The 12214-nt window shown below is 41.4% G+C and overlaps 1 protein-coding gene across 8 annotated transcripts in view; it reads left to right on the top strand.

Annotated features, from left to right (window-relative positions):
- The window catches only part of PLCB1 (phospholipase C beta 1), a 642689-nt gene that overhangs the window by 450211 nt on the left and 180264 nt on the right, over positions 1–12214 (top strand). For all 8 annotated transcript variants that reach the window (XM_067565312.1, XM_067565318.1, XM_067565317.1 and 5 more), the window contains 2 exons: positions 516–662; positions 8850–9007. In XM_067565312.1, coding sequence (XP_067421413.1) covers positions 516–662; positions 8850–9007 — 305 coding nt within the window. The remainder of the gene's footprint in view (positions 1–515; positions 663–8849; positions 9008–12214) is intronic.

The raw sequence follows: 12214 nt of genomic DNA, 5'->3' as shown, positions 1-12214 counted from the left end.
ATGCAAACTGAATTAGGACCCCAGGATTTGGCTCTAAAGGAACTGGAGAGAATGGGAACAATTAGAAGGTCAATGAACAAACCAGAAGAAATGGCCAAGTGGGACTATTTATAACATTTTATAGATGGGGAATCTTGATGCTTGGCTTTTTTTTTTTTTTTTTGCAGTGAATGGAATAAAAAGGGTGGCAGGACCAATCTCTCAGTATGAGAATATTCTCCTAATTTTCAAAGCAATAGTGGATTAGCCAATCTAATCCCAATGAAATCAATTGATGTCATATGTGTAGATCCCTACACACAGTAGAGATAATTATATATATTAGGGCTAATTATAATAACACTACAGTAAATGGTATACATCTAGGCCATATTCATAACTAGCCTAATATGATTATAATGTGGCCTTTCTCATATGCCACATTCTGGATATGCAATGAATGGAAAAGTATGTATATCGCAAGGATACTGTGCTTAGAATTAATGTGTGATTCTCCTGAATCTGTGCTTTCCCAGGACAGATATCCATAGATGGATTTATGCGATATCTGAGCGGAGAGGAGAATGGCGTTGTTCCACCTGAGAAACTGGATTTGAATGAAGATATGTCTCAGCCATTGTCTCACTATTTCATCAATTCCTCACACAACACCTACCTCACAGGTATAGTATGGGAAAGATCTGATTTCTTGCTTTACAACATTAATAGATGGCATTTTTGCAGTCATGCAAACCACTCAGGTGTAAATGATCCTACAGTCTATTGTTTCTGAAAAGCAGGAAAGGCACAGCTATTGATTTTTATCCTCATTGGTCCACGGATATGTTACCTCCTTATTCTTATTAAAATTGAAGATCCATTGGAAGTTATATAGTTCAGTCAGTGCCTGATCCAAAGCCTAGTGAAGTCATTGGAAAGATTCCCATTAACTTAAACGGGCTCTGGAACAGGCCTTTAATTTAGAAAAGAAATGCTTCATTGTCTGCCTAGTGTCCAAAACTTGCGGTTAGTGATAGACGAACTAGTATGGTAAAATATCATAGAAAGAATCTCCTTCATTTTTTCCCCCTCTCAATCCTGAAACCAACTGACCCTGAAGCTTTTGTGCGATCAAACTTCACAATAAGTTTTGCTTTAGTTGGGGAGTTTAGAGAGATCCAGAATGGCTCTTGAGTCTCTGCCCTTTTCCTCTTGGAGAGGGGAGATCTGACCTACTAACTGCCTTCAGCATCTGGGCTCTTTGATGGTGCAACCCAGTTATCACAAATGCTGAGCACCCAGAAGCTCCCATGATGTAATTAAATCAAGGGCCTGATCTGCATTATTTGTGCACTAAAGTCAATGGGGCTTTAAAACACTTAGGACAGCAAGTGCAGATCATTATCCTGATAATGCTACATAAAGATTTAGGACCCTATCTTTTGATGCTCATTTATTATAATCTTGGCCATAGGGTTTTGTCTCCATGGAAAGAATTGTAAATTCACAATTGTAAAATGTTTTATTCTACATCATACAAAAATTAAGCATTTTTGTTTAAGCACACTCACCTGGGGAATTTTGTTTGCTACATTTGATTTTAAGTTCGCATCATCTTGCGTCATATTAAACAAGGAAGTAGTGATACAATATGTAATAAAAATCTGGCTCGTATATAATTGATTTATGGTCTTTTTAACATTATTGATTCAGCAGACATGCCTTAGTTCTGCAAAATGCCAGGGAGCAGTAATCCACACACAACAATCCCATGTTGAAGCAAAATCTAAATAGGGCAAGTGGTTGTTAACTTGGATCTGTTATATATGTTCTAGTACTTTTTGCAGCACCTACTACTGCTTTTATATAGTTAATGAACTGTCAGTATTTCCATTAGACACCCATATTTCATAGTTTTATACCTTGACTGTAAAATGTGTTTTATCCTGAAACTTGCCATGCTCTGCTCAATAGCAGCTTAGTTTCTGCAAATTGGGGGGCGGGAGGGGAGGAGGGAGGAATATCAGCTTGTCTGTTTAAAAGTTATAATTCTAATATCCAGAAAAGTAGGATCTTTGGAAGAATTCAAGCATTCTAAACACAAAAGCAACTTTGTTTTCTATAGTGATATTTTGCAGGCCCATTGTGTGTAATGTGGACTGGGCCTTACTGATATACAGAAGAATCCACTTAGTTAGAATGCTGCAGTGTTAGAAAGAATTCCTGATCCATGGAAGCTGTCACTTCAATAGTAAGGCTGTTCTCCAAGGAGCTGTAGAGAAGTGGCAAGTCTGTCACATTAGTGGATAGGCCCATGCAGTGGGGAGGCAACACAGGGTCAAATTCTGCTCTCATTTATGGCAGTGTAAATGTGCAGCAACGCCATTGATTTCAGTGGAGTAACTCTAGACTTACATAAGTGCAGCTCAGAATGGAATGAATCCCTAAAAGTCTCACTAAGCAACCAACAGAACAGACAACTAACAACCAACTAACAGAAGCCTGGAAATACAGAATCATTGATGAAACTTTGGCATTAATCCAAACTATTCTGCTTAGATATCGTATATGTCTCCACACAATAAATAACCTTACAGTACGCACCTTAATATCGCAGGAAGGAGTGAGTTCCCGATTGTGTTTCAAAATTGCCTTGCCTTTTGCAAGTTTAAGTCAGACCAGATTCTAAAAAAAAAGGTCTTACCAAACTGCACCTGCAGATTACTTGACATGCATTTGTGAGGGCATAGTTTCAGAAGGTACTCTTGGAAATGTAGCCCGCATTGCTATTAAGCATATCATTTGTGGATCAGTATCATTCAAATATTATTACTAGTACAAGTGAAAAAATTGTCATAATTTTAATTCAGAAAAATACAAAATCATTCTGTGTTTTAACTTTCTGAGATACAAACTATGTGCCCCATGACTTAGTGGGTTTGTTGTGCTCAGGAAATCTGAGACAGCTGGCCTGGAATGGGATTTAATCAGTAGTTTGTTTGGTTTTTTTTTTTCATAGATGCATTACAAAAGCTGATACCTATAGATTGTACTTTCAAACTAGACCAGATAAAGTCATGTTGCTGTTTGCATTCATTCAGCAGACACTTAATTCAGTTTAACATGTAAACAAATGCTACAGAATTGTTATCTTATTGGTTGACTGTTGAAGGGTTGAAGGTTGGGAACAAAACCGTCAGTAACATCTGTGTACTAATTTGAGCAGTGCAAATGGCAATCGCAACCAATCATGTAATAATTGTTAAGGAAGTAGGGAAACCAGTCTAGCAATACATCTCAATTATGGTTACATTTATTGCCCTACTAATTATCTATCCTTTTGTTAGTTTTTAAGCTAAGAAAAAGGCATCCCCAAAGAAACACTGTTCCAACACGAAGAGAAACATATGCACAGTCTGACTTTATTTTTAATTGTAATGACCATTTTCCTAGCCTTTAGTAGAAACACTTGGCAGTACATCAAGTCCTGATTATTTATTTAGAAGCATTATTGCTTTTTTTCTTTTCTCTCTCTCAAGGAAACGCTACAGTTAAGAACAAAGGTAAAAAACAATATGGAAAGAAATAATTTCCATTAATTCAAACCTGGCTTAAAGAACTGTCGTCTTCATGGCAAAAAATACTGCCCTCATCACTGTTGGTTTTGGGGTTTTTTTTTTAAATATGCTTGAGACATTAATTCGCAGCCCTGCTTTGTGACTGATTTCTCCCCAGTGTTGCCTCAGGTTATTGCTATTGTCACAGTGGGGAGTGTACACTTCAGCAGCTCTCCCTGCAGCAGGGGAAGCCAAGGCATAATGATCATTATCTATCACAATCATTATCACACACTTATTTAACCTTTTAGATGTATTTTGCCATCTTCCTTTTTGCCTCTTAAAAGGAAAGACAAATGCATGTGGGAGGCAGAGCTCAGCAGTTTTGGGTGTTGTGTATGTGTGTATAGACTGCAAAGTCTACCCAACTAACTCCCAACCCTGCTTCGCCTCCAATGTCCGTTTCCTCTATCCATGCTCTTGGGCCACTGAGCGTCTCCCATGAAAAATACCAGGCTCTATTCCTCGGTTGCAAGTTCATTCTCTCCTTCTTATTGCTACCATATTCCTTGCCTACACCGCCTTCCTGCTTTGCTGCCTTATCAAATCCCAAGCCCACAACCTGTATCACTTATTTGCAACCTTCACCACATCCCTAAAACCTTCCCACCTCACCCCTGCACTCACCTCCCTCCTTGCACAAGATCTTTTCCAAGCAGGATAGACCTTCCCAGCTTGAGTTACCAGGGAGTTTTAGGGGTGAGAGGGAAGTTATAGGTGGGCCAAAAAAAAACCCCTACACTATGATGCTCCAACTTCACAATTTCAAGGGACAACAATGTGCCGATGAGGAGGAGAGGGGACAGTGGCCAGTCTGAGGCTGCTCTCTTACGTAGCAGCACTAAGCCAACTTTCCTCTCCACTCACCATCTTCCCTGCTGCCACAGAACACTTGCTGAGCTGCTGGGCTCAGGCAGCAGGCTCCGAAGGGCCACTCTACAGCAGGCTCTGCTCCCTCCCAGCTCTGTCTGGGCCCTTCCCACCCCTCCCTGTTGGCTTGGATAGTAGGAGAGCTTGGGAGAGGCGGGAACCTGGCCAGCAGTTGAGAGCTGAGGTACCCCAAATTTCCCTGTTACCCCTGTACTGTCTCTGTATGGAGGAAGGAGAACTAGAAGCCGCTTCTGGGAGGATACCTGGGACTTCTTTGATGGGAACTTATAGGGAGGGAGGGAGAGGGAGAGGGCATTGGCGTAGTGCCCGGACTGAAGCACCACTGCCACCCTGCGGCTTTGTAGGGGTGCTTCTTGGCCTTCGCCATTTCCAAAGCTCCCACTTGGAAAATCGCAAAAGCCCATCCAAGTTACCCAGTAGAGGGACAATGCACTGGGCTCTCAGTGGTTAAAGTTAGCTGGAACATGGAGCTGCATAACTTCACCTCTTACCAAGAAAGGTACAGCTACCACTCCATCTACTCCACACCACATTTATATTGCCATGTCAAGGACTTACCTTGCCCACCTTTGCATGGTTCGTAGACTATTTGAGGATGCTTTTAAAAAAAAGTAAAGGGTAAGTTATTTCATGACGTTCCTGCTTGAGCAATGCATTTTAGTGAGGAAAAATGGTCCAATGGTTAGGGTACTAGTCTAGGAACTGGGAGATGTGGGTCACATCTCTGCTCTGCCACAGACTTCCTGTGAGAAGTCACTTAGCCTCTCTGTGCCTCAGTTCCCAATCTGTAAAATGGGCACAATAGCACTGCCCTACCTCACATTGTGAGGAAAATCATGCTCAATATTGTGAGGTGCTAAGGTGGTATGGTAATGAGGGCTATATAAGTACCTCAGATATATTTTAGAGGTGGTCTGACACTATTTGGAGTCACACGTGCTAAAATAAGGGTTATAACGTGTATAAATCCTAATCCTTCAAGCCCTGAGATGATCACCAGCTGCAGTCAGAAATTTCACCCTGCCCCAATACAATATCACACAGCTACTGTGTAAGGGTCTTACACTTTCCCCTGAAGGTGAGATTGGCAGTACTGGTCTAGATGGACCATCGTTCTCTTCTAGCGTGGCAGTTCTTACATTCTTACTGTCAAACATAAAACACCATCATGTGGGATTCATCTCGGGGTCTCCTGCTCCTTCACTTGTCAGACTCTGCATGTGCCATGGAGGCAAAACTCTTGGGGTATGTCTACACTGCAGTTAAGCACCCATGACTGGCCTGTGTCAGCTGACTGAGGCTCCTGGGGTTTGGGCTGCTGCACTGTAAAATTGCGGTGGAGACATTCAGGGGTCCCAGAGCTCGGGATCCAGCCCAAGCCCAAACATCTACACTACAGTTTTTTCCAGTCCCATAGCCCAAGCCCTGCAAGCCCGAGTCAGCTGAGACAGGCCAGCCATGGGTGTTTAATTGCAGTGTAGACATACCTTCAGTTCCTGAGGATTAATAGTTCAGGCTGTCTTTATAGCAGCTGGTACGAACAGCCTTGGAAGAGGTCTGCCTTAGCTAGCTGCAGAGATGAACAGACAGAGTAACAAGTTGCTGATATGTAGGATGGGGATGTAGGAGACACAGAGAAAATAGGTAGGCCCAAATTAAAGGGTAGGTTAAAAAAAACCCCAAAACAAAAAAACCCCACAACTTTTAATGGCCACATATCACTTCTTTGTTCCCTTTCATTGCTTTTTTGTGGGGGTAATTCACTGTTGCTTAGGGGTGCATTATTAACATTTTCTGTGCCTGTTCTTGTTGCCCTTTTGAAATTTCCTGAGTTTGGGAATATCTTTTAGTGCAGCACTCAGAAGCCTGTGGATTAGAGTGCCATTAAAATTAGAAGTGTTGTTATCTCGAGCTTTTACTTTAAAGAGGACATAGCCCCACTGGCATACACTGGTACTGTACCTTGTTCTGAATGGAGTACCGGGGCAAACACATCTAGGCTGCCAAATTTGATTTTTGGGACTGGAAGCTCCTTGACCACATTGTGCTAGTCCCTTGGACTCTTTATCCATGTGCTGTGGCATGTTTCCAAACCTAGTTCCTTAAAAAAGTGTTGGGGAAAACTAACCAGCACGTCAACTCATGCACCATAACTTCAAACAAATATAGTCAGACACCCAGAGTGAAATCTTACCCCATTGAAGTCAATGGGAGTTTTGCAAGTGACTTTAATGAGTTGAGGATTTCATTCCTGGATTGCACTATGCAAAATATGTGATCAACAGCATGTGCTAGAAGCAGCTACGCACTGCATCTGTTTGAAGCAGTACTGAGGTGAATTTCAGAATGCAACTGCCCCTGGAGCCCCTCCAAGCCAGTCTTACTTGAACAGGAAGAATGAATCAGGGCCTCACACCTGACTTGCTCTGATCTCACCTCTAGAGAGGCTAAGGTAAGTGCAGGCTTTGTCCTATACTACGTGACACTTTAGTTGTTTGTTTCTTTCAATCTTTTAAATTCAGATTTGAAGTTATGTCTTTGGCAGTAAGACAACTCAGGCGTATCAGATCTGATGCTGGATGTTTTACACATCAGGTATGAAACTAACTGCTGTGTAGATATAAATTAAAATGAGCTGGCATTTAATATAGCTATAACCGTGCTAAGCTATAGTTTAAAGGATACATCCAACTAGCTGTGTGCTGGAAAAAAACCCCTCTATTCCATGTTTTACAACTATGGCAAGTGCATGTGAACACAAGCGTACTAGTCCAACTTTGAAAATCTAGATCTGAGTGAAAATTTCTGCAAATTATGTTGTTTGCAGCCAGAATGGGTAATTTTAAGCCCAGGGACATGGAGACAGTAGGCTAGGCCCTCTGACAGCCAACACAGCTGTGACAGATGAGTGGTTAAAACAGTGGATTCAGAATCAATGGGGTTTCCCTGTGCAGGTTTGAACCAGGAAGCGGCTGCATTTGTTCGGATGTCTTTTTCTAAAATATATGCTCTAGGAATTATTTTGCAGGAGCTCTGTGACCTGGGCTATACTAGAGGTCAGACTTACTGAGCACAACAGTCCCGTCTAACCTTGGAATCTATGAATCCTCAGTTGGTATAAATTGGCATAGTTATATGACACCCCCCCCCCTTATCATACCTGAGCATCTCGCACGGTTTAATGTATTTATCTTCACAACAATCCCACAAGGTAAGGAAGTGCTATCCCCATTTTACCAATGGGAAAATAATGTATAAAGAGATTAAATGACTTGCCCAAGGTCACACAGGAAGTCTGTGGCAGAGCAGGACATTAAACCAGGTCTTTCAAGTCTGAGGCTGGCATCCACTGGACCATTCTTCCATTACCTGAAGTCTTCCATCACAAGATGTTTGCACTGCTGTTACTGGAGCTGAACCTGTTGTAAAGCTTGAGGTTTCCAGTGCTGGAAGCCCAGCACCTTTAATTAACACACACATTTGATTTAAATGTAGTGGGGGATAGGGGGAATCTCCTAAAGTCTCCATGTTTGGGAAAGAGTTGGGTTTTTTAATTTTACAAGGCGTCACTATTGCAAACAGGTAATATATTTACATTTTTACTACATAGTGCATCATCACCTCAGGAAATTTAACTGACCAAATAAGCGTTGTGATTAGGATTGATTTGGGAGCTACTGCTGATACCATTAGTGACAATACAACTGTTGATTTTCTCTTGCACTAAATTGTATTGTGTGTTATGACATAAAGAGATTTGCTGTCCCAGGTTTGTAGGGTAGCCCTTGTGTTGCTTATTTAAAGTGGAACACATGCTTTAGAACTCAGACTTTAAAAAGAGCTCTTTTATTAAAACATGGGATGGAGGCTAACTTGGGGATCTGAGCAATTACTTTTGAAGACAATGGTGGCAAGTAACTTTAAACCTTTTTCTTGAAGTTTTGCAATTATTATAGAAAATCTCATTGATGTCAAAGATGCATGTTTATCAGTCATTTTAAAAATGCAAACATTTCAAAGGAAGGAGAATAATAATGAGGCACACCTGACTTGTATGTCTGTCTGTCCATCTAGAGCTTGATTCTGGTCTCCTGGTAGTTTTGTATCCAGGTAACTATTGCCTTCTATGGAGTTAGTCCTGATTTACACCATTGGAAATAAAGGCAGAACCTGAACTATGGCATTATCTTGTATTAACTCATTTTCTTTTAGCACTCATGCTCTTTAGATGTCTTTGACAGCCTGCCTGTCACCAGAGGGTGAATGATGTTGTTAGCATTCATTATTATTAGATTCATTATAATCACCCCAGCAACCCAGAATAAATCTGCTTGTTTCATGTCCTTGTTAATGTTGTTGCAGCTGGACAGCTGGCTGGTAGCTCCTCAGTAGAGATGTATCGCCAAGTGCTCTTGTCAGGCTGTCGCTGTGTGGAGTTGGACTGTTGGAAAGGACGGACAGCAGAAGAAGAGCCCGTCATTACACATGGATTCACCATGACAACTGAAATATCCTTCAAGGTATAACGATGCAACCCAGTGTCACTTTATCTGGGGTACTTTCTTGCATGTAAAAGGTGTCCCAACACATGGCAGAGTTAAACACCTTTATACAGCAAAGGTGGAAGAAAAGAGCAATTGAGGAGAAAAGAGATGTTTTTAGATGAGTGTTGGAAACACATGGTGAGTCACTGAAACTGAGAGACAGAGGGAGAATGTTCCAGTAGTCCAGAGCTGCAAGAAGATCATGAGTGGAGAGATTCCATATTGGGACAGAAAATTCCATCCTGGGACAGTGCTAGATGCTAGAGAAAGCAGAAAGACATATATGGTGTCCGTGACAGGTTTTATAAACGAGGACAAGTATGAACTAGAATCTTGAGGTGAATGGGGAGCTAGTGGAATTGTGTAAGGATAGAGGGGATGTGACCACATTTCTTAGTACAGGTGAGATGATGAGCAGGGAGCCCTGTACAGGCTGGAGTCTGGAGAGCTGGAACAGAGGCCGTGACAAAAGGAGTCCAAACAAGAAGAAGGCCTGAATGAGGTTTTGACAGAGAAAGAAGCAAAGCTCCCATTCTTCTTCCCTCCTCTATCTGGCAGAGACTCTTAACTCCCTGCCAAGTTTGCTGTCATGTGTTTTCTCTCCTTTCCCTGGCTTGCAGCTTTACTCATTCCTTTTCCCTTGCTGGTCTGACTATTAGCACTAGGGTTGCAGAAAGGCCTGCAGGGAGAACTGCTGCGTAGTGTCCCCTGAGGGAGAAAGGAGGCAAGAGTTCACATAGCTAGTGGCAGAGGACCTCTTTCCCCTACAGGAATTCAAAAACTGACAAAACCCTGGCACTTCCAGTGACACTTGAGATGTTATTCCCATGATCCCCCTGAACAAGCTGGTACCCACAGCTTTGGAATCTGGGTTAATGGGGAAAGCAGGAAACAAAAATGCTGGAGCTTAGAAAGTAGCAAAAGAGTAACTGTGGATAAAGGAATAATGAAGCTGTAAATTCCAGGAAGCGGAGTGACAATGGATTGCCAATCCAGGTAGCGAGATGTTAACAGTGTCAATGGGACCTGAGCATTTGTCATAATAAATTAAAACGATAGCTATAATGTGTTTGACCGTCTCATGAAGATAAATCTGGTATTTGAGGTAGCAAGTATGACCAAAAACATCTTTATTTGGGGGGCAGGGAAGAGGGGGATATTAATACTACTCAAGCCACAAATAGAATTTCTAGGCTTCTGAACTTCATCTACATTTTATCATCAATAGTAAATGTTAGTCCATAGCAGTAACGTATATTACTTAAAATGCGATCTCACTTTCAGTCAACAGTATGTATTTCATCTTCAGTGTTTGTGCCTCCAGTACTAAATGTTAGCTAGTCAGCAGTAATATTACATTATCTACAATGCTATGTAAAGGCGGCATTTTAGAGTCCTGAAAGAATCACCTCCTGTTAATTTTAGGTACTTCTTTTCTATGGAAATACATTTCTAGGCTTACTAAGATGCAGAAGATATTTGAGAAAATATCATCCTTCTATGAAGCATCCTTGTATTACAGGTGATAGGCTTGACCACTTTAACAGCTACAGATTCTGTGTGCCTCTCTTTCACGGTGAGGCACAAGTGTTTTCTTGTCTTGATAATCATTCACTTACAAATAAATAAATAACACAACAACAAAGTACTCATATTTCACTTGCACTGCACTTCTTCACTTCTCTGCTTTTTTCACTTGTTTTCTCTACCTCTGCATTGATTGATTTAGTCACCAGAAATTGTAAAATACAACCTCTGGCACTAATATCACCAATCCTCCCATTCCACTGTGGAGAAATTAGTTGATGCTGACGTGTGTAGAGTTTGATTGCTGGAAGTTGTTTAATTTCATAAGGTGGTTCTCAACCTCTTCTCAGCCATGTACAAGAGTGTAAAGCAAAATCTGTCTGATGCTTTAAAGCATACACGAGAACTGGGCCCAGGAGATTTCAGGACACAGTTCATGTCTCACTGGCATTCTGAAGGGGTGGGAGGCTAGTTTGAATATAATCAGCACTTTTCAATCACCCCTAATGCAAATGTCTTTTTAATGTAATTATTTATTACTTGTGGCTTCTCTTTTAGGCTCTAAAATGTATGCTGGCTGATGTAGAAGGAGCAAAGCGATAGTGAAATAATGCATCAGAGATGTGTGAATCGATTCTGAATGATCATTGGCTCTCGCTGTTGGGTGCTAAGTCATCAATCAGTTCATGCATTTGGCATGGCTATCACAAGCAATGATATTTGCTCTGACCATCAGTTTTCACCGACATAAATAGATTTTCTGAAGCGTTGAGACAAAAAATAATATAAACTGACTGTGAGACTGCTTCATTTTTTCATTTTTTATCTTCTCTTATGACTTGGAGCAATTTGTGAGGCTTCTGTCTACTGCAGAGTGGGAGCCTCTGCAGGTCTATGACCTTATAACAAAACCAAACATATTCTTTTGTCAAAGTCAGGAGTTGCTTTCTAGATATATGTACTTTTGGGTATACTTTGGAGAATCATTTCAAGTGAGCCATGCTCCTGCTGCAACAAAACCTGGATATTAGCATCATTTCTACACTGACTGAAGTGGATCTGTGTGTCACTTTGAAGGTGTGGAGAGCACACAGTCCCCAAAAGGGCCCATCACTTCAATGACTTCATGTTTGAATCTCTCATCTATAGATTCACCCAATCCCAGTAGGGTCTCCACGCTCTTACCCTTTCAGGCTGACTTTTTTCCCACTTTGTTTTCTCCCCCTATGTTCAGTATTTTTATCCCATTTTAGGAGCTGCAATGACAGCTGAGGCTATAGAACTAGTTCATAACTGGAGCAAAACTCTCCTTCCAGGTGCATAATGGGGCGCTTAGCTTTCGTACGGGGCTCTCCCTACAACATGCAGAATTCCCACTGCTATCCATACCGTTGTGTGGATCTGAGAGAATTTCCCTCACTGACCCCAGCAGGTGTCTAACATGTAACAAATGCTGTACCCTTCACTTGGATGTGAGTCACAGGTCTCTTAGAAAGAACATTTCATAGAATGCTATTCAGCCTAGATCTACTACAAAATAAGAAGTAGATCTGTGCAATAGGGCTGAGGGCCTGCAGCTTGATTATTTTGCGGTTCGTGTGTAAGAGCGATGAAGTCTAAGGGGGAAGAAAAAGTAGAGCCAATAAACCTTCGAAA

The sequence above is a fragment of the Emydura macquarii genome, unplaced genomic scaffold (assembly GCF_026122565.2).
Source record: "Emydura macquarii macquarii isolate MOO-44397 ecotype Brisbane River unplaced genomic scaffold, CSIRO-AGI_Emac_v2 contig_2676, whole genome shotgun sequence".
NCBI classification, from domain to species: Eukaryota; Metazoa; Chordata; order Testudines; family Chelidae; genus Emydura; species Emydura macquarii.
Note: the sequence above shows the minus strand (reverse complement) of the source record. Positions and strands in the feature narration are given on the sequence as shown.